The 23,166-nt window shown below is 36.2% G+C and overlaps 2 protein-coding genes across 5 annotated transcripts; one reads left to right on the forward strand and one right to left on the reverse strand.

The window, feature by feature from the left end:
- Positions 1 to 5: 5 nt before the first annotated feature.
- cry (circadian regulator cryptochrome) lies at positions 6 to 20,072 on the reverse strand. Of its 4 annotated transcripts, none has more exons than XM_073075581.1 (13): positions 19,477 to 19,503; positions 9,143 to 9,288; positions 8,430 to 8,576; positions 7,730 to 7,917; positions 6,618 to 6,734; positions 6,243 to 6,376; positions 5,974 to 6,069; positions 5,557 to 5,630; positions 5,167 to 5,293; positions 4,215 to 4,397; positions 3,752 to 3,919; positions 3,135 to 3,258; positions 6 to 2,085 (listed from the first exon to the last, which is right to left on the reverse strand). In XM_073075581.1, exons 2-13 carry the CDS (start codon positions 9,270 to 9,272, stop codon positions 1,972 to 1,974), a joined length of 1,602 nt encoding a protein of 533 aa, XP_072931682.1. In that variant the 5' UTR covers positions 9,273 to 9,288; positions 19,477 to 19,503; the 3' UTR covers positions 6 to 1,971. The 4 variants fall into 4 exon arrangements, with proteins under 4 accessions (XP_072931682.1, XP_072931680.1, XP_072931681.1 ...); XM_073075579.1 differs by lacking the exon at positions 19,477 to 19,503 and adding an exon at positions 16,108 to 16,246; XM_073075580.1 differs by lacking the exon at positions 19,477 to 19,503 and adding an exon at positions 9,925 to 10,076.
- Positions 20,073 to 21,081: 1,009 nt separating this feature from the next.
- Positions 21,082 to 22,234, forward strand: mRpL12 (mitochondrial ribosomal protein L12). Its single transcript, XM_073075584.1, has 3 exons — positions 21,082 to 21,257; positions 21,382 to 21,658; positions 21,877 to 22,234. Exons 1-3 carry the CDS (start codon positions 21,196 to 21,198, stop codon positions 22,078 to 22,080), a joined length of 543 nt encoding a protein of 180 aa, XP_072931685.1. The 5' UTR covers positions 21,082 to 21,195; the 3' UTR covers positions 22,081 to 22,234.
- The last annotated feature ends 932 nt before the right edge of the window (positions 22,235 to 23,166 follow it).

Raw genomic sequence — 23,166 nt, forward strand, 5'->3', positions numbered from 1 at the left:
TTCCTTTAACATGATGAATATATAATATGTAAATAAAATATATTTAGTACAATATAATATGCTATGTTATTTAATCCTTATAAGATTGGAATAGAACACTATTATATAAAACTTGGCAAGATAAATCGTTTTCAAAATAGTATATGTATGTAAATACAATATTATTTTAGGAAGTTGTATAAGATTTATTTTAATTAATAATTATAAAATTGGAATGGTGTTCTCATAACATATTTTGGCAAGAAAATTGTTTTTCAAAAGTACTTTTAAGTGTATCTCCCAATCCAAAAATATATACTATAAAAAATATATAAAAATAGATACTTGTATAAGTATGTATGTATCACATACCCATATAAAATAAAATAAAAAATCACATTTATTTATGTAATGAGATTCATATCCAATAGTATCTGTAATCACTGAATCCCTTGAATACTTTTGATACTATTTATGACAAAACTTGAAACATTAGTATTTTCTTCATAAGAACTTTAATAAAACATATGAAATATAAAAACATTAATAAATAAAATCGTCAAACTTAAAAAATAGCTGCACTTATAATAAACTAACCAAAAAGGCGATTCCCGTTTTAATAAAAAAAATGCATTTGAGTGCACCCTGAAAAAACTTAACTTTTTACTTAAAAAGTAAACCAAAATAATAGCCATAAAAAATCTTTCCCATCCACCCAAAACTCCCCTGACGTACAAAATTCCTTTAACTGGCCAACTCACCGGTTCTCGTCATATGACCCATAAGCGAAGTAAATAAATCGACTCCACGACAAGCACATTGGCGATTTTACATATTTATCCGTTTACATTATCGATATAATTAATATCGATTTGTTTACTTCGTTTTTGGCATCGGCATTCCAACATAGCCCTTGGGGATAGCAAGATATTAAATACTGCTCCATTGCTGAGTCATGTGTTGGTAAACTCTCAGGCATTAAGTTTCCTCACAACTATTTCCGTTATCCTTAAGGCTGACTGACCATTGGCTACCATCGCTTAAACAACTGGTAGTGTTTAATGCAAGTGTCGAATATGGACTGTTTTTTTGTAAAATCCAGCGAGTGCCAAAGGTCGCACATCATGCAAAAAATTTAGATATCTGTACGGGAGTGGCAAAGAAACTTAGCCTTAGCGACAAGATAGTGACTAGCAACCGGTAGCAAGCGGTAGTAACCAACGGGCGGTCAGCTTAAAAGAAAAGTAATAATTGTTCCATACATCAATCCTCCTCCAATACCTCCGACCATCAGATTTAATTTAAACAACAAATTATTCAATAGATAAAAATGCATTTTATGACGTAACACTCGTTTCGGTAATGACGATGAATAGTAACTAAACTAAATCCATAAACCAAAGTAATTAAACAATATTTTAACACATACATAATTATCTATGTAGACATAGATATGTCTCCACTTATTGTTAAAATTGAGAAAAAATAATGAAACTCATATCCTTTTACCATAGTAATATGTAAAATCAATATGAAGCCGACCCTTCCATCTGATATTATATTTCATCAAAAAATATGTATATTTCTTATCTATTTAGTAAAATGTTTTTGATATATATTAGTATAAATACTCTTTGTATAAATCTGTTTGTTTCAATAAATTGCATTTTTGTATCAAATAATTAATAATCAGACAAAAACTATTACCAGTATAGTTATTTGGTTACGTCAATTTACTGATTTTCGATAACACAATGACTACATCTAGCTCACCTATGAGCAACACAAACACTACATCTACATAATCGAATATAGACTCTCATAAACACACTAAAATAAATCTGTGACTATTCGAAAAAATACATCAATATATTTAACTCATTCTTTGGTATTTTTTAGGTTTAAAATTTCAATTATAATATCAAAATAATCAACTGAATCAAAGATAATAAAATGATAAATCAGTATGAACTTTCAGGAAAGTTGTCATATTTATGCGGATCCGACCTCGGATTGGTTGTCGCTCAGCCACATGAACTGGCGGATTTCCTCCTCCGACGAGGGGCAGCAGTGAGGGGGCGCCTTCTCGAGAATGCGACGAAGTTCCTAGAATGATCATTTATTTTAAGCAACCAACCTTATAAAAAAAGTAAGTGGTGTAGCGAGCGTTCTGCCCGTGGGACACTGGCCGATTTTGCCGGGTTTAAAACAGTAAAAAATAACTATTAATGACGAAAAGAAAGTGGCAATGAATATTGTCATACTATTAAAATATATAAGGTAGGGCCGACACAAATTCTTTGCGGTGCCACACCGTCAAAATTCGCGACGCCGTCCCATCACAATGCACAAATCCACGTACAACGCGCCGCTTGTTCCGGCGTTTGCTTGAAAAATTTGACGTCGTGGCACTTGTGGACGAAGCGACACTTGACGTTGTGGCACTGCGCTTCTCCACTTTAATGTATGTCGGTCTTTATTGTTCATATTAACTTTCGCTTTAAGCATTTAGGTGATGAAATGTTAATGAGGTGACGACTCCCCTCTCTGGCACGCTAAACCTTTGAAACATGATTGCAAGTTACGTGCGTACAGCCAAGAGGTATGCCCTGTCCGTGTTCCTTGATTGGAACTCTTCGAGGGTGAATGGGTATTTTCTAGTCAGTCGTGCCTTGTCTCAGGCAGCGTCATTGATTTTCGTCTGGTAAGATGGCGGCCAAACGCTGGCCTATTATAAAATAAAAAAAACAATTAGCTATAATGTATAGCATTCTCAAAAGGACAACCTGCTGCACATTTAACTAAAACGAAGCAACCGACAAACTATTCTGCTACAATTTAATTGAAAATTATATTTCACAAAAATAAAAATAAAACTGCCTGAAGGCTCCTTGATTTTGATGCTGATTTTATGAAATTAAATTTGCTGTTCATGACACTAATTTTGAAATGTATGTTGGGTATGAATTCCATTTATATATTATGAAAATAATAATATGAATTGTTAAATAAAAAGAGTGACTTATAAAGGATATTATAGAAGAAAATACTTTTGTTTCATCTAAATATATAGGGAGAAAATGCGAGATGTAATATACAGAAATTTATAAATAAAATACCAATAAACTGAATGCGATTGATATACAAAGCAATACCTTCATAGCGTTCCTGTTCCTGTTAGCAGCGTCGAGATGGTTGATGCAGGGCGCGGGGTAGTCCTTGCCGATGATGCAGCCGGCGCGCTCCTGCACGTCGATGGGCGCCTTCCACGGCTCGTAGCTGGAATTTATGATCATTTATTTTATTAATGATTAAAAATAAAAATTAATATAACACATTACTACGAATATTTACGAATAAAGTGATACTGCTAGTTTATTAAATGGTGATATCATCTTCGAATTTATAAGTAAAGTATAAGTTAAGTTGCACGGTAAAGGGCACAATTGGAAAGTATAAGTTACAGCTCGGGCACGTAGTGTCCGCTGGGCTCGAGGCGCGGCCACACACTCACTTGTATTGCACGGGCACGCGCGCCAGCTCGGGCACGTAGCGGCGCACGTAGTGTCGGCTGGGCTCGAGGCGCGGCCACACACTCACATGTACTGCACGGGCACGCGCGCCAGCTCGGGCACGTAGCGGCGCACGTAGTGTCCGCTGGGCTCGAGGCGCGGCCACACACTCACATGTACTGCACGGGCACGCGCGCCAGCTCGGGCACGTAGCGGCGCACGTAGTGTCCGCTGGGCTCGAGGGTGCGGCACACACTCACATGTACTGCACGGGCACGCGCGCCAGCTCGGGCACGTAGCGGCGCACGTAGTGTCCGCTGGGCTCGAGGCGCTGGCCGAGGCGCACGGGGCAGGCGCACTCGCCGGAGTCCAGCAGCGCCTCGAACGCGCTCGATGACACCCACATCCAGTTGCCCGCGCAAACGGACCTTAAGCATAAAGAACAAAATCTTTTCAGGCCATTCGTTTAAAAAATATGTCTTTAAGAATACTTTATAAATCAGCTGTTCTGTTGTGTACACACATTGGATTTTTTGTGGCAACATGGAAAAATTTATCACCCTGATAATTTTTTGATCTTCAGTAAACAAAAAAATTAAGACTAAAATTTATCAAACTGACACATAAGCATAGATAAAACGGCGTTGGTAATATAATCAAATACTTAAAGACACCATATTTAATATCTCCGGGTCATCAAACAAACTACACTAGCACACTCACCAGTCAGCGTCCAGCAGGTACTTGAGGAAGTGCTGCAGGCCGTGCTCCCAGGAGAGCCAGAGCGTGCCGCGCGTGAGGAAGGAGGCGACGGTGTTGCGCAGCGCGTGGTGCAGCCAGCCCTCCGTGCGCAGCTGCCGCATCGCCGCGTCCACGAACGGGAAACCCGTGTTGCCCTCCATCCATCTGGATTACATGGATACAAAGACGTTGAGAAGTAGCAAAACCGACCGGGCAGGTAACAGAAGATGATAGATAGACATGAACGTCATCGTTGCCCTGCACCCATCTAAATCACATGGATGCAAGAACTTTGAGATGTGGTAAAACCGAACGGGAAGGAGGTGGACGGACATAAACCCCGTGTTGCCCTCCATCCATCTGGACCACATGGACACAAGGAGCTTGTGAGGTGGTAGAACCGACCGGGGAGGTACCGGGAAGGTGGTAGGCGGACATGAAACCCATGTTACCCTCCTGAATCACATTTACATAAAGATAAATACACTAACACCCAGATCCAGTATTGAAAACAAAATTCACCAAAATCAAAAGATCGGCACACGTATACGTGTTGAGTTATTTCGCCAGCAAAATCGACGATGCCAAACGTCGCAACTCGCAACGCATAAATTTGCATCAAATCAAATCAAATCATTTTTTTTAAATTCAAAATAGGTTATTACAGAGGACTTTTTAAATGTCAATACAACTACCACCACTTCACAAGGTGTTTCGTTATGGAGAAGAAGCACTCATCGTGCACCAAGGGGCGTTTCCGGCGTTCACAGAAAAATTGATTTCGGTATCGGCACGCTTTCTGCCGCACCGCTTTTATGTGTGTCGACGATATATCTGCCTGTCCAGAGACCCGGAAACCCTGCCAAACCTGGAAACCCTGCGCCTACGTTCAAACTAATGACTATGATGATATACAAACGTTAAAACCAATTACCTCTTAAGCTCATCACCCTCAGGCTCCTTCCAGGGGATATCGAGGCAGATGGGGTTGCCGGCCATCTGCCCGTAGTTGGGGTTGTTCACGCTCATGGTGTAGAAGTACTCGCGCCAGATCAGTTGCCCTGGTAAAGATTGAATTCAAACTTTTTTCCAATAATGTTAACTATTATAATTAAATAATGCTCCTAAATTTTGTATGATTTTGGTAATATTTTACTACAAGCAAAAGAACAACGCACACAAGCACGCACACGCGTACGTTTTTACACACTCACACAGATAGACAGATGAAAAAAGATTAAATCATTTCAGCAGAAATTCTGATACGAAGGACAATTAAAGGGCTTAACCAATTTAGTGAATATTTTATTATAAAAATACTTACCGGTAATGAAATGGCCGGAGGAAAGCCGGCCTTGATGCACTTGTTGGAACAAGTCTTGCACCGCCCAGTAGAACCTATGGAGGCAATTGGAACATTCTTAAATTAAATATCGGTGTATGTGCTCAATTTCCTTTCTCAAGAGTCATCTGGTCAGTGTCACCAACTATAGATTACCAATGATCCGAAATCTACACAATTCTATTTTAATTTTTTTTGTTTGGATTAAACAAAAGAAAAACACATTATGATCCATAATATTTTTAATATTTTTTCCATAATATTTTTTTATTTAACTTTTATACTTATTTTATTTTTTTGTAAATTGACCCACATGCTGGTGGTCACTACTGCTGTCTGTCTTCCCACTACTTGTATCAGATCTTTGTTATGGAAACAAAATATGTTGCTATTACTTACTTCCGTACAGAGAGACAACCGAACCTGAGCGCAGGGCTCAAAGAAATCGGTGGGCCCAGGAGATCCGGGTTGCCGTGGGTCGGCAAGTAGGAGCCCCTGAAACATGACACTGGCTGATATATTCCACTTATTTTTTTAAATGACAAATTTAAATCAAATTTACCTAATTTTGTATTTCTTTAAGTTTTTTAATCATTTTGTAAAATAAAATTGAATACAAGTTCATATCCCTCGATGACGGAAAGATCTTGGTAATATAATATATTTACCGGCAGAACGTCTCATGTTCCACAGCCAAACGTTGCTGCATTTGCTTCAAGGCGGTAGTCTCGCCACCCACCCAGCGAATCATACGGATGTCTTCGTTCTCCAAAAACACACCCAGGTCTTCTGGCTTCGGAGTCTAGAGTTGAAGAAATAGTAAAGTCCCATTTACAAAGTAACTATTACAAGATGATATTATGGAGTAATATGTGTCGTGGATATTTTTCTATTACCCCTTCTATATGTATCATGTTCTTTTACAAAAAGATTGTTGACCGCTACCTTAAACCATAAACCACCGCATTAACCAGGTGTGGATTGATTGTTGACCATCGTTCCCATTCATTATATAAAATCTTCAAGAATGTATGAGATCTCACCTTGTCAAATACAGTAAACTCGTGGTAGAAGCTTTCGGGGAAAGAACCAAATTGGATCCCTTCAAGGTTCACATCGGGAACGGGGCGAGGCGGGTTGCCAATCGTCTCCACGGTATGCTGTAAAACGTACAAGAAAATAAAAAAAAACAGTCACAGTACAGTCAAATTGTTTTGGAGCTGGAAAAGGTGATTTTATTTCTGAAAGTCTAAAGTTAAAATGAATTCGTGTAAGGCTCTGCCTCCAAAAAACACTTGAAAAACTAGACCAGTACTATTATAAGGCAGCTACGCCAATAATAGATATGAAGGAGCGGAACCTTTAAACATTTAAAAACTTTATAAAACAAAAGTTATACTGATGCCGTCAGCAAGTTCCCGACCAGAAACACTTGTGAGTATATTCTCACGAAGTACATATGGGCGGCGAGACATTTTATAATATATAATATTAATGTTTATCATGTTAATTTTGATTGGCAATGTGGAATTAATATTTAGATTAAAATATGGACGACTTCCGGTAGTACTTCAACACACTTTGTTAGTCATACCAAATAAATTATATGAATTATAATAATATTAAAATATTTATTCTCGTATTTTTAAAACAATATTTTAAATATAATGTTATTTTATTAATAGTTAAATTTATTGTGAATCACGTCACTTGTTATAACAAATCAAGTGATGTGAGAGGGTAGTTCTTACGCTGTTTGTCACTCGAGTAGTATTTAAGTCCACGCGCTGGTAGAGCGTGATTCATTCGCATTTAATCAGTCGTGTAAGCCGTTACTCTGCCCGAATTGTAAATAAAAGTGAATAAAAGTGATTCTCATATTAAAGTCGTTTCGTTCATTTTATTAATATGGAACCAAATAAGTGCGGCAGTGGGAACTCGCCGACATACACCTAGCAAGTGATCTATGGTATGCCTTCTAATAGATACAAAGACGCTATATCCTCCACAAGGACCATCTGATACACGAGCGGCGGTACGCCTCCCTGAGTAAGAGTTGTAGATGGATTAATAGTTAGTAAATTCTAACAAGACACATCCAATACATGAGCGCTGATATGCCCCCTAATAAAAGCAGCAGAAGCAGTATCCTCACCAGAAACATCTGGTAAGTGAGCGGCGGTATGCCCCCGTTGACGCGGATGATGGTGTCGGGCTCCCAGAGCGTGTGCGACACGTGCTCGTGGCACGTCACGCCGATCTCCTTGCACACGCCGCGGACGGACTCGTCACGAGCGCGCCACACCGGCTCGCAGTCCTGCTCGAAGCACAGCTTGCGGATTCCTAGAGTGATGTAATCGCGAATTTGTACCGGGTATATTGCTGACGGAAGGTAAGGATTTTGTACTACGTGTGAGTGTATGGGGTCAAAACACTATCCCAACGTCATTACCATAAACGATATAAAATTTCATTTCTTTCGTCGATATATTTCAATATTTTTAATCGATCTGTTTATTTGACACGAAAAAAACGATTAAAAAATGCAATTGCTGTTCGGATAGCTAACGAACACTACTGCTTTTGAACCGTCCCTTTCAAAAATGATGTTCAAAATATTCTAGAATAAGATTAACCAAAGAGAACGAGAAAAGGAATTTTCCTTTTCTCGTTCTCTTTGGTCGCTCTCTTATAATTATTTAATTATGGTGGTGGTGGTTCCGCAAATTTAAGAATTAATGGTAAACACATCAGAAAATCATTAGTCTTCCTTCCACAAAAGCGGAAAGAACAACTCTTCTAGAAATATTCTAAATTTATTTATTTAATTTCTTACTATGTTTCTAATCTCTTACCAAACTCCTCCCAGAGACGCTTGAATACGACCTCAGGTTTACCCTTAAGCATCAGCAACTTTCCTCCAAACTTCTTGAACTGAGTGTTCAAATCATCCAACGCCTCCAGCAAATACCGCATACGGTTGTAGCCCACCAACTTCGTACCTAAAGTAATTGCGTATATTATGAATAGATTTGGATTCGTGTAAGAAAGTTCGCACAAATATTTACAGAGCAATGCATTTGTCGTCCTCTAATGTTAGACAAGTTTCTTGACAGGTTTTGATGTGAAACATCTATAGCCGCACGTAAAACCGATTTCTGGCGTGGCGACGTGTCGCCACGCTATATGATGGTATATATATACAGTCTATATGCAGTAGTGTGTACGGTGTGGCGACGCGTCGCCATGCGCAATAACTATTACCGAAGTCACTGATTAAACGAATTAAGTAGTCACGATTTGAAATAAATTCGTAAATTTTTGTATTTAATGAAAATAAATGTTTATTCAATAAATAGTCATCGTTATCTGGAAAAAAATCGTAATATTTTATTTTATCATTATGACATATTTAGTTCCTATCACAATATGTTCTTTTCTGCATATTACTTTTACAAAATAATGTCGATGTTTCACATCTGCCAGGCGTCCCGTGACGGCTCACATTTTTTTTTCAAAGGTGTGATCTTCATATTTTAACAAAAGTCTCTTGATCCTAAATCCTTACCAGCAGTCTCTCCATCGAAGATGAAGATCGGAAAGAACGGCACGCCGCGGTCTTGCAGCGCATTCAGCAGCGCCGGGTTGTCATGCAGCCGGAGGCCGTGACGGAACCAAAGAGCACTACCGCCCAGCATCTTCTCAAATTACAACCTGGAACAAAACGATAACGTCATCTTATCAAGCACTAGAACACCGAACGTGGTTAACAAACATGTAGTCCGCCTGAAGGTAAGTCCAACGTCGCAACGTCCAAAGGTAAGGCCACTGCTCCAAATGGACATATGCATTTAACGTAAGATAGAGTTGAAAAACGACCAGTCATCGGCCATAAATGGATTGATAGTATCAATTTGATACGCTTGACGATTAAGTTGAAATTCAGTTTGACTAGCTCGCTACACCCTTCAGACTAAAATACAGTATCACTTACCACTCTAGGGAATAGGCAGAAATCTACTTCTACCTATTCCCTATAGTGCTAAGTGATGTAAGCGATGATGTGCCTAACTGCCTACGGAGTTGAAACATGAAAGGTTCTTTCTACCTTTACTTCAGTAATTCTACGGACGAATTAATTTTTCATCCTCGATAAATTTGAAAAGATAACTGTGTAAAACTGTAATTGCAAATCTTCCAGGCCATCAATTGTCGTATTACAGAATAAGCTAAAGTTATTTGATATCAATTAAATCCCCTGAAATTAAACCTAACCCGTTCAAAGAATCTTAGATAAATACAGTAATAAAAAAATAAAGTTTCAAAACGGAATAAGTGTGGTAGTTGTACCCAAAGCACGGAATATTTCACCATCTCTTTACGCAACTAAAAAATAAGTAAACAACAACTGAAAACAAGCAGAATGAAAATGTTGTTTTTCTAAAAACTTTATTTCGGTATAATGTCAAAACAAACAACGTTGAACTTTCGAAACGAATCTTTCCAAGTGTCATTGTTTGAAAGTTATGAAAAACCAAAGTACTTGACAACTGAATCCTTATTAAGGACCTATTGTACTAAATAAATAACAAAAACATGACGAAGTTAAACTTTTATACGAAGTCCGTAGTCAAGAAAATATTCGACATGGAAACAGGAGTTCCAACTTGCGAACAACCTTAAACATAAAACAAATTGAAAACAAGAGTATGACTACCTTATAAAGCTGTATATATACTAATGTACCAAGTAGGTAGGTACTCGCCTGTTCTTTGGCATATTTAATGAAAGAAAATTAAAAATAGTACGTATATCAAATATCAATATCCATATGCGTAAGTTATGAAACTATTACAAATCAGGGGTAGGTACAAAACGACACGACACAAACACGTAACTTTACGCATCGATAAAGAAAAAAATCTAAAAAACTTATCAATATTTACTCGCCAATGTTTATTCTTATCTGTTGGATTTTGTAAAAATACCCCCAAAAAAAGAATGACTGAAAATCCGGCTGATGCCAACAGCCGGACATGGCACCTACTTTTTTATTGGAGTCTGTATAATATAAAACCTATAATAATATAACAGTCATATAATTTAGGTGCGAAAGAAATCTAGGTCTATAGTATAGGTAAACAACGGGCTTGAACAATTGCAGGCAATGCAATTGAGTGACATGCGCATGACAGATCGCGGTCGCACCTCCCGCGGGCTCCGGGCTCTGACGCAAACAGCGCTGCCTGTCGCATGCACAGGAAGTATATATTGCTACAATTTATTGAAGTTCATATTTGTTTATTTATACATGGTGTTTTTAAGTGATTTTTTTACAAGGGCCTACTTGGCCAAATCCGAAACCAAGAAATAGCGAAAGGTGCTGAAACTAAAACTGCATCATTAGATTTGTTAAAAAATCAATTTTCCTAGCCGGGTATCGAACGAGTTCAGCTAGGGAAATAGGTGTAGATAAATCTAATGATGTAGTTCTGTATTTCCGGGACCAGAACAGTTCTACGACGTTCCCTGCCTGTTGTAAAGGGGGCTTCCGGAACTGGAGTGGCAAGAGCTTGGAAGCTTGATTCCCCGGGAAGCGATCCCGGGAAGACCGGCGGTATGTGTGGCCGCATACGGTCGTACACTTCAGATGGAGTGTGGAGCATTATGCTCACCTGGGCGGAGCCCGACGAGGCAACACGCTCACAGAACACCGGTTGCGTTTCCTTGGAGATCCTGGAGTCCTCTATACATCGACGAGGATGACCACCGAGGAGCCTTAGTGCGGTAAAAATCTCACATAACCCCGTCTTGCTCCCACAGCACCAGGTACCTTTAGAAGGGTTCCCAAATAAAGAGGTACCTATGAGTATAATTTCAATGTATCGGATACCTACAATAACAATATTGAGGACAACATCCTGAAATTTAAATTCAGTTCAATCTGATCCTGGAATAGCTTTTTCTGATGAATTTTTCATCACCAACGCATACATGTTTCTTTGTTTACTGTACTGACAGCCTGACACACATAAATTATGCAGTTGAATCTTTCAGGACACATGTATTATACTTAAGACACTCTTATATGGTTTCTGACAAGACTTGTAAGATAATATGATGTGATATTTCAATCACCCTATGTTGCTGATCGTATAATATTAAGGACAGATGTAGGCCATATTCATTTTTATGGAAGTCACGTAACACCCAAACCCATTGATAAGTGGTCACAGGCATCTGTATAAACTAAATACGACCAGTTAAATTGGCCTAAGCTAATGACTAAGTTGAAACGCCTCGTGTGTCTCTTACTACAATTTAGTAACTACGTCACAAAAAACTTAACATCGTTGTAGAAATAGGCAAGGTGGTAGTGGCAGTGGTCTTCTGCATCGAACCACAAATATTTCTAGCACCATTATTATATAATTTAGACGTACCTACTTAGGGGTAGGTAATGTCGAAATATATCTGTCGCATAAATCATTAAAAAACAGTATATAATATACGGCTCAGCTCCATCATCATCAACCCATTGTTGTCCCACGGCTGGGTACTGGGTCTCCACACAGGATGAGAAGGATTAGGCCATAGTCCACCGCGCTTGCCAAATGCGCATTGGTAGACTTCACATACCTTTGAGATGTTTTTTTTATAAATCTCTCAGGTATGCAGGTTTCCTCACGATGTTTTCCTTCACCGTTTAGCAATTAATTAATTTCTAATACGCACATAACTTTGAAAAATCAGAGGTGCGTGCCTGGGATTTGAACCTCAGACAACTCGATCGAGAATCCGAATTTCCTAACCACTAGGCTATCACTGCCTATTTTATCTGTCGCATAAATAATTAAAAAATAGTAACATTACATAACTGTTTGCAAATTGAAAGTCTTCCAAAACAACAAACTGCGAAATACACGAAACCCCAGCAAACTAATTACGCAATTTGCTTGTTTATTCTTGGTACTAAACTAACTAGTTAACCTTTAAGTTTATGAAGTTGCATAATCTAAACAAGCCAACTATAGGTTTAGCGCTGGAGTTGATTTGAATTATACCATCTGACCTTTATAGGTACCTAAATGTACCCGTTATTAACAAATCCATTAATTTATTATTTGTCTACCAAAGATCAAAATTTTACATCTTTAAGTAGGTACAGTAAAATTCTAAGGTAGGTAAAACGTCAGATAGATTAATTATTAGTAACGGCCGTTATTGTAGCATTTCTAAGCTTAACAGGATCAGAATAAAATTACCCAATGGATACATTATTTTAACCTGACGACAGAGGGTAATGATTTCGAGTGTATGTATATAACTTACAGCCCAAGCGGCTTGATAGATTTTAACATATCAAGTATCCTTTAAATGAATGACATAGGCTATATTTCAAAGCAGTAGAGTTGTTTTATTATAATTAAGTTTTTTGTGATCGTCTTACAGATTGGATGATTCTTCTAAGGAAAACAATGTGATTTCTCATGTGTAACTTTTATAGTATAAATTAGCACCATAAATACATTATATCTGATACAAGTACATATTCCATCTATTGTTCTAGCAATAGTTTCTAGGTAGTAGTTTTCAATTGCTTAACGGGCGCAATAACACATAACAAGTCGTCAATTACGTAATAAAGTAATAGGTTTTCTTTGCACGGTGTGAAGCACAAATATACGGTTTACTATTGAACATTTTTTTTTTAAACTCATTTAAAGACTCCTTATTCTCACCATACCTGATGAGTATTAGTTCATAGGTACATAATTGTCTTTTTTTATAATATAGGAGTAGCAGACAAGCATGCAGTCCACCTGATGGTAAGTGGCTACTGCTGCCCATGGACATATGCAATCAACCCCAGATAGGATTAGATATTTTTACCCGAGGTCGGCCACAGATGCCTTTGCCAGATGGATCGCCTCGGAAAAGTATGTCTCTCTTACCACACCCTTCAAACCAGACCACATCAGCGCTTAACACTGCTGTTATAAGGCAGAAATAGGTGTGGCGGTGGTGCTGGTGGTGCTGGTAGAGTCGAACCGCAAAGGGTTCTACCAGCTTCATATAGGTACGAATTAGAGACGTACGCTTAATTAAACAGCATTTATTTTAACTAATGCAAGGTAGAACTGTTGTTATAAGGCAGAAATAGGTGTGGCGGTGGTGCTGGTGGTGCTGGTAGAGTCGAACCGCAAAGGGCTCTACCAGCTTCATATAGGTACGAGTTAGAGACGTACGCTTAATTAAACAGCATTTATTTTAACTAATCCAAGGTAGAATTATGATGTATGATTCGACCGGAGAAGTACCAATGCGGTATGTAACTCTAACGTAAAGCTGTTTCTGCGTTTCTCCAAAGGTTGCATATCTATACCGGATTGCTGGCACACGTACGGCAGACCGAGAGGAGACCTATGTCACAGTAAAAGTATAGATCCTTATACTGTGCCTATGTCCAGCGATGGGACAGAATATAGTTGACGACGACGACCTTAGGACCTTCTTAGAAGTGCCAAAGCAAATATGACCGGCCTTGTCAAAAGTAGCTAGTGGAAGAGCTAGTAAAGTGTCGAGGACACTGTTTTTAAACGTGTGTGGAGCCACGCAACATAGCTGGTCCATTATAAGAAATTATACAGTAGTTTCTACGTAAAATAATATATACGTTTAATAGGGATGGATGTCCGTGCGAAGTCAGAAGGGATTATGAAATAACCCACACAATATAAATTCAATTAAAGAGGTAAATAGGTAACTTGATAGACGGTGGTGTTAGGTTTCATTCGTCTACACAACGGATTCTTACTTTAATACTAATTGTTTAATAAAAGTGAACTCACATATTATGATATTTTTTAAAGAAAATAGATGATTGCTATTCAATGTTTTTAATCCTTGACACAAAAAGCTAGGTTTCATGAGTTTAAATTTTTCTATAATTGGTTTTAGAACGCTTTCTACACCCACAGCCTACAAAGATTACCTGTACCGTGGATACATACAAAGACAAATACACAAACACCCAGGCCCAGAAACAGAAACCTAAATTCATCTTTAAGATATCTGACTGACCGGGGATCGAACCCGGGACCTTCTGCACGTCAGAATGGTATGGTGACTCCGCACCGCGATTGGTATCGTAATTAATTAGATATTTAGTTAATTACGATTAATTATTAATTAATTAGAAATAAAGTAATAAAATGTTTTGATACAGCTTTCAACGTTTTGGTAAACGGTTTTTAATTCAGACGTGCACCTTTTTGGCTTCTATTCTTTGGTCATGTTTTCGTAAATTTAGTACTGAACCCCCGATCATTTGTCCATTTTTTTGTTTTTATATCCTTACTAACAAAATTAATCTATTTTTTCCTCTCCATTATATCACGCAAACGAAGCCACGGGCGTAAGCTACTTATCAATAAGTAGGAAGCGATGTGCACACGGGAAATACCTAGACTTATACATGTCTAGTCTAGGCTAACCTTGTGAATTGTAAACAGACCGAGTGCTGATAGTAGAAAGATTATCATTGTGTAATATACGTAACTTGTACAACTACATAAATATTATGTTTAAGTTGTCCGGAAAAACTGTGTAATTAATTATATATTTTTTAAGAAATTATAGCTAGAATAAATCTTTTTATTTCGTAAAATAATAATTACATTTTTAGCGGGATAAAGATCTAAGGAGTATATGCGAATAAATAAATCTTATGTCACTTTGTAGATATCTTAAAAGCTACTTCAACTACAAGAAATTGTTTTCGTTTTATAATATAGGTGTAGCAAACGAGCATGCAGTCCACCTGATGATAAGTGGCTGCTGCTGCCCAAATATAGTCGTATCTGTAATTAACCGCAGATAAGATAAGATTCTAAGGTCGGCCATAGGTGCGCCCCTGAGAACTAAACTGGAATGCCTCGGACAACAATGTCTCCCTTACCAAACTGCTGTTATCATGCAGAAATAGGTGTGTCGATGGTGCCCCGGGAGTCGAACTACAGAAAGTTCTACCACCATAAAGTTATCGTTGATTCCAGATGTCCATGGGCGGCAGTAGCCTCATAGGTACCAACAGGTGGATGCATGCCATTGAGCTTCCCCGATATTATAAAAAAACTTCGTCCTTTTTGGATGTAAATTTGATACTAAAAACAATACAAAACTACTTTTCCTACAAAAACGAACGTTCGATCAAAACACATCATCGAATTTTTCCAAGAAAACCGTTTATGAAATACTAAAATACATAAACGGAAAATTATTCACATAAAAACGGCTACGATTATTATTATTCAACTCGCCGAGTATTTGTTGCAGGGGTAAAGGATAAATGCAACTTTTAACGCAAAAATATTCAACAAGTTACGAAAGTTTATAAAATAATAAAATGATTTTACGGACTAATACTAAACGATATTGATATACATAAAAACCGTTATTGGTTATTTAGTATATCAGTATCATTTCGTTATTTATCATAGGTGGTCATAAATATTAAAATGTGCAACTTACTTCAGGATTTTCAGAGGCGTTCGAACAGGTGACGCGAGCTCGCCACTTGAAACAGGACTGAGCGATTGGGAGAGTTCAGCACGACTTGAAAACAACCACGTAACAGCCAATAACGCTTTCCAGAACATTCTACGCGCCCAATGCGACAACGGACCGGGACATTTTCCTGGGATAAGTCCTTGTTAAATACGGTGAAACTTGTAATACCGCCAATTCTCAATCTATAGCATTTCGAGCGCGCTGATTTCGAAGTAACGATTAACGATCGGATTTGAAAAAAGCTTTTAAGTTTGATAATTCATTTATTGTAAAAGTTTTAAGGATTTTCAGTAAAGCTTTATAATAAGCCTTTCTTTGCTACACTAAGATAATTCAGTGTTGGCTGTTGGACACTTTATTATGTTTAATTTTCTTTATTTAATTTCACTTTAATTGTCTTATTTAAGGTCTAATTATTCTATGTATTCGCCGCGGATTAATTTTTCTTCCTTATCATTCAAACCGGAATAGAGGTGTTTATACTGTGTTCTGTTAATTTAACTCTGAAGAATCACCGCCATATAAGTATGGTGGTGATTCTTCAGAGTAAATATTTCTTATAAATCTTCTAAAGCTTATCCCGTTTATTGAGATTGGCTGGTGTCCCGACAGTTTCCGATATCGCACAATAGGCAGCCTGTCAAGTCCAGGACCAGCTTTACAAGAACTTTATAGACAAACAAACCTTACGGTTTCGTACGCAAAACGCAATGGGACGCCAAGTCCACGATAACTGGTGACCTAAAAAACATGGTATGGTTATGAGATGGTATGTACTGAGCTGCAGTTGCTATGTACTTCAGCTTAGAAGCTTATGTACGTTATGAAACAATACATGGAAATATTGCTAAGTATATAAATATTCTCTTTTAATCTTAAGGATGCTTCATTAAATGATCGGCATCAATAACACATACTATATATGAGCGATTGGGCAACGATCCAATATTACAATACCAAATTTTCATAAGTCCTTACGTAAATGGGGGTTCGAAGTAAACAGACCCTGATATTTGTCGGCGAATACACAAAATATTGCTTATATTGATTATTGTTACAAGATTTTTTTATTTTCTCACCTATGCTAAAGAAGAACTCGATAACTTTGGGGCCTGGTTCTTACACACGCCGACGATTCTATTACTGTAGCTTTTTTATAATACCTATAGATGTAGCCAACAAGCAACCAGTCCATCTGATAGTAAGTTGCTACTTGCCACCCACGGAAATGTAATCAACTCCCAGATAAAATGCCTACCTGACGTCGGCCACAGATACGTCGCATAGTTGAGGACTACCGGTGAGGACTAAGCTCGAAGGAGGAAAGCCTCGGAAAAGTATGTCTTCCTTAACACAGCCTTCAAACCAGAACACAGCAGCGCTAAACACTGCTGTCATTAAAAATAGCTGTGGCGGTGGTGGCGCCGGTGTCAAACCACGGGGTTCTACCACTGTCAAAAGCTCATAGGTCTCGGCCTTTTAGCAACTTCATGGTCATTTGCATTTTATCACTTTATTACATAACATTGTCTAAATATTTATGTCAATAGATATTATCGTTTTTAGCTGATTTGACTATATCATTGGCAAAAGTGAAACCAACAAAAACAATTAATGAATTCAACAGTATTATGTGCAATTTTACATTTTCACAATATATTGTTATAACATGACATTGGATACTACAATCTATTTTTGGTACCTACTCGTATTTAACTATTTACGTGTAAAAAAGGTTGATGGTAATAAATATATTAGCATTGGCAAAAATTGTTGTTTACCTACTCATTGAATGAAATGAGGTCTCTGATATATTTGCTGCTGTCATTGCTGATAGTCATGCGCTCGCGGCTCTGACTTTATGTATTTGCAACTCAAACTTAAATTACAAATTGTCCCTGTAGTTCCGGGACCAGAATAGGGCTACGGCATCCCCTGCCCGTCGTAAGACGCAACTAAAATTGTCGAAGTCCCGAGGCGGAAAGTTAAATGGGGGCCCTCAGTGTAAAAAAAGTAAGTAACAATTACGTATGATTTCGGTGACCTTTTTTTTCGTTGACACCTTATGGTTCTGACAACCTTCTTTTAGGAACTGTGTATGTGGGCCCCCAAGATCGGGGGCCCGGGGCATATCGCTCCTTCCGCCCCGCTTAACCCGCTAGAGTTCCGGACTTTTAATGGGTCTATAATATTCTGTGTTGCAAGGTCAATCACATACAGACAAATATTATTATATTTATTTGAAAAAATGAATACCAATGTATTAATTTTGCATACTAACAATATACATACTAACCTAGTCAGCAATAATTCTTGGCATTTACTTACCACTCACAAATGCATAATAAGTTTACAACAACAACAATACATTTCAATACTAGAGTTAATTAAGTAATTATTGCATAACAGACTGTATTAGCACAGTACAAATCCTTATACTGTGGCGTTAGCATTTATCGTGTGTTAACTTCCATATACTTCTATGTAATACTATGCTGTATTACCTATTTTTAGGGTTCCTGAGCCAAAGGGCAAAAATGCAACCCTATTACTAAGACTCCGCTGCCTGTCTGTCTGTCACAGAGCTCCATCTCTGCAACAGTAATAGGTAGACACTTGAAATTTTTACTGATATTTATAAAAAAAGGTTTCAAATTGGATATGGTTATTAGGATAAGACTACAACATTAGTGCCATTTTTAAAACCTGTCTGTTTGAATGGAAAATTTTTATTTAGGAAACCGCAAAAGCAATATTATTAGAACTTTAAGAAAATTATTTTAAAAGTGACCATTCTTTTTACGCTGTCACTAAATGTACAACTAAATAAAATATGCATAACAAAATGATGTGTGCTGATATTCAAGTGAAACTTTAAAGAAACAACCAAAATAGGTTCACTTGTTTAGGAGCTATAATCATGTAGACACACATCGACGATGTAGTAGCAATAACTCATATCTCAATTTTTTACGAAAAAGCGATTTTTGCATATTTGGACTTAAAATGACGTATCACAGGTCGTCCTTAAGACACCGGGTCCTTAGAGTCAAAATTGAGCAAAATATTAAAGAGTTGTATGTTTTATGTCTTTTTAAAGTAGCGTTTCTTCTTATTTAAAGTAGCGTTTTTTGAGTTATGAGTTATTGCCAATTCGTCGTCGACATACATAGCTTGTAACACTCTTTATTTTTTCCATGAACTGACATAAAAAATACACCCCGACCAAGAAAAATACTTACATTATATTATTCTATATCCCTTTAGTTTCAAAAGTTAAAATCTGTATAGCTTAAAAGAGTAAATTTTTTTGAGAAAATAAATTCTTACATTAAAACTAAATCACTATTTACAAGTTACATTAAAACTGAACTGCATGTTTCATAATTTTTGAACAAAAAATGCAAAATGCATTAAAAATTTTGCTCATTAATTCATACTTTGAATATAAGGAAAATGAAACGAATTTTTAAACATCATTACACTAACCTAGCAAATCAAGATTCAAGGACAAATGTTTATCACTTGAAAGAATGATAAATTAAATAAAATAAATTATAGTTCTTTTTATTATTTTGGAATATATTATATTATTTTTAACTAAGTAAGTCAGGTCCATGTACACAGAAATGTTCATTACTTCTATATTGTTCAAATATGGTTTATTTTTATTACTTTAAGTAACTTACCTAAGAACTTAGTTTTCTTTGATTTTTAATTCACGCTGTAGTAACTGAATATACGGTTAAATAATAATGGACAATTTCACTTGTGTGCACTAAATACTAATATTAATTATTAATAGCTAAATAAATTAAAAACATAACATTGAACAATAATTAAAAGTTTGAATAAAAGTATCACAACATAAATATACAGAAATTGACACTATTTACAGTAGAGCACTGACAGTTCCCGTCCGTAAGACTTTGTGTTGCCACTACCGTATTTTTTAAATTGCCGTAAATTGGAACAAATACAGTTCTTTAACAACATTTATTTCTGTACTTTATTTATTTTCGTGATTACACATTTTATTATGACAATAAATATAAAATTTTAGCTCATAAGAATATTTTTTTTGGGAAGGAACTGACTAATTTAGGACAAGTTTCGGAAGTAACGTATATAATTTTGTAAATGTATTGTTTCACTCATATTATTAAATGTAGAACTGTGTGCGTGTATATGTAGAAATATGTAAGATATAACTTTAAGTTCTGGGATTTGGTGAAAGTCAATAAAATTAGAGATATTTCATTTTATTATATTATGATATATTATTGTCTACATTCATCACAAACAAAAATCCACTCAGCTACATAATAATATTATACTTTATGTCCTTATGTTAAATTTATTTTCAAGATTTGTTACAATAATAAATACAACAAAAACATTATAATAACTAAAGTAATATAAATTATAATGTCCTTATCGTTATAAGAATGTGATATAAATTTGAATTGGGTTAGAATGGTACTGATTTTCCAAAATTATTAATCATCACTGATTTTATCATCTGAAAAATACCATTAAAGGTACTTATGATATGTTCCATATTGTTTAGCCATATGTCATACTAAAATGACGCAATATGTATGGTTGATTTCCTTAGAAAACGGTAATTATAATACACTTGGCAACACAATTTCAGTGACATATGTCTTTAAGTACATGTATGACAATGACAGTTACAAACAGAAATTTATCTTTTTACTAACTCTGATTGTATGAATGCATAACGTTTTATAAATCCATCATTATTATTATTATTAATACATTGTAACATAAAAAGTACGCAATATATTTTCGAAATTTATATCTTTTATGTAAATATTTTTTTATACTTTTGGTAAAATTTTGTTAAACTTACTGTAGGACATGGGATTGAAATGGATTTATGAATCCATTCAAAATCACTTTTGCCGTTTTTCAGTTACCTAAAAAAACAAAGTTTCCTCGGGTTTCGGTTTTGTATGTGTATCGAATAATTGGATTTTATTGTAATTCCCTTAACAATATAAATTAAACGAGAAGCCTACAAACATGAACACCATAAAGTTATTAAAGAAAATGCCCATTGGACAGTGGCGATCGTTTTCACGATGGTAATAATTTTCATTTTGTATAGGTTATGTCACTAGATTTTACCAACTTTTTGTGTAAATAATTATTCAATAATTCCGACAAGTACTATTAATTATATACTTTTTCTTCTTCCTAATATTCCAGTGCAATTCTCCGTCAAGAGGTTGTGGAAGCCGCCAGTCCACTCACCATCCCACCACCAGAGGGAGTTGACAAGCCAGTGTCGCCCAAAATTGAGAAACTTGTAACTGATATTTCCAACCTGAGTCTCTTGGAAGTGTCTGAGCTCAGTCAGGTGTTGAAAAGAAGACTAAACTTGCCAGATGCCCCGGTAATGCCTGTAGGCGGGTTTGCAATGGCTGCCCCAGCTGCACAGGAGGAGGAGGAAGCGGCACCAAAGGCAGTCAAAACCAGCTTTACTGTAAGTATAATATGTTAGACAAACAATTGCATATTGTCCCTACCCCTTATTAGGTTTGACTTGAAGTGTAATCCAGGGAGTAATTGGGTGCTTGTATAATATTGTAATTGTATCAAGAATAATTATAAAATATGCTTAAGTAATTCTTCAACATCACAAATTTATTAAATAACTCAAAAGAATGACATGCAATTACAACTATTATTCAAAATTTTCAGGTAAAAATGACCAAATTTGACGAGAAGCAAAAAGTAGCCCTAATTAAAGAAGTAAAGAGTCTTCTGGAAGGATTCAACTTGGTGCAAGCTAAGAAGTTTGTTGAGAGTGTCCCGACTGTTGTGAAGGCAGATATTTCTAAGGATGAAGCAGAAAAACTAAAGGAAGCATTATCAAAAGTTGGAGCCGTCATAGAAATTGATTAGGTTTAGATTTGTTAATTTAGTTTGTATGTTAATTAGTGAATAAAACCAAAAATGTTTCTTTTGTATATCCTAATATATACATAGATGAAAAAAAAGCATTTTTCATTTCCTAACTTGTATAATTCATTTTAATGATATAAATTGGATAAGCCATGTTTAATATTTGTATCAATTTCAATGCTTTTGACGATGGTTGTCTACAGGAGATGTCAAAATGAAATCATCCTATTGCACCAGCGGTTCATTGGTCTTAACACCATTTTCAATTTTGTTGTCAAAAAAAAGATACTCATAATTAATAAGGCTTTCTACACATAAAAATAAATATAGTTCAAAAACTCTGCTCCACTTATCAATTTTCGAAAAGCACCCCACGCTTTTTTCACATTTATACAATTTACTGTGCCTTAATTGATTCTTAGATTGAAAATTATTTTCTACTTTTTAGTTGATTTTATCATAAAAGCGGGATTTTTCGTTTTTGGACTATATTTATTTTATAAATGTTTGGTATTTGTTGTTTTAGCGACCATCATTATGCATTGTCTATAAAAAAAACAAGTGTCTATCTAATTATTACGGCTTAAGAGATAAAGCCCTGTGACTCACAAACAGACAGCGGAGGGTTTCGTTTTATCCTTTGAGTACGGAATCTTAAAAATCATTCTACAAGATGGCATTATAGATATGTTTCAGTACATTTGAGTTATAGGGAAATAACATTATTATTTTTCAATACTAAAAATCAATCTAGTAACTTTGCCTGAACTCTCCCTAAGGCGCTTTGTCTCGCCTCGAAAATCGTTAATCCTGAGGATGTTGATAAGGACAACGGTACAAAATTATTAAAATCGTGTATTGTCAACGGTTATTGATAATTTTTCAAAATTTTGAAGTAAACTGAACGTTCAAAGTGGATCGAAATCGGGTTCAAAGATTCCGTTACTGTTACGTACATACATACATACATACATACATACAACCCAAGCTAATAAAAGCGTTTTAAAAACTTGTAGATAATAAGGACAATTACAGAACTGCACAGACAGCACAGACACATTATCAGACCCTTAAATAGTCAATGAT

This window comes from Epargyreus clarus, unplaced genomic scaffold, assembly GCF_041222505.1.
Source record: "Epargyreus clarus isolate Ecla_fem2 unplaced genomic scaffold, WU_Ecla_fem_2.2 ptg000008l, whole genome shotgun sequence".
NCBI lineage: Eukaryota > Metazoa > Arthropoda > Insecta > Lepidoptera > Hesperiidae > Epargyreus > Epargyreus clarus.

Bases quoted from the DNA above. Each gene is read 5' to 3' on its own strand.
- cry (XM_073075581.1), bottom strand. From the start codon at position 9,272: ATGCTGGGCGGTAGTGCTCTTTGGTTCCGTCACGGCCTCCGGCTGCAT. The intron at 5,294-5,556 runs GTAAGTATTTTT...AATCTTTACCAG, and splicing joins CTCCGGCCATTTCATTACCG to GGCAACTGATCTGGCGCGAG. The intron at 3,920-4,214 runs GTGAGTGTGCTA...TTTATGCTTAAG, and splicing joins TACCTGCTGGACGCTGACTG to GTCCGTTTGCGCGGGCAACT.
- mRpL12 (XM_073075584.1), top strand. From the start codon at position 21,196: ATGAACACCATAAAGTTATTAAAGAAAATGCCCATTGGACAGTGGCGA. The intron at 21,258-21,381 runs GTAATAATTTTC...CTAATATTCCAG, and splicing joins TGGCGATCGTTTTCACGATG to TGCAATTCTCCGTCAAGAGG. The intron at 21,659-21,876 runs GTAAGTATAATA...CAAAATTTTCAG, and splicing joins CAGTCAAAACCAGCTTTACT to GTAAAAATGACCAAATTTGA.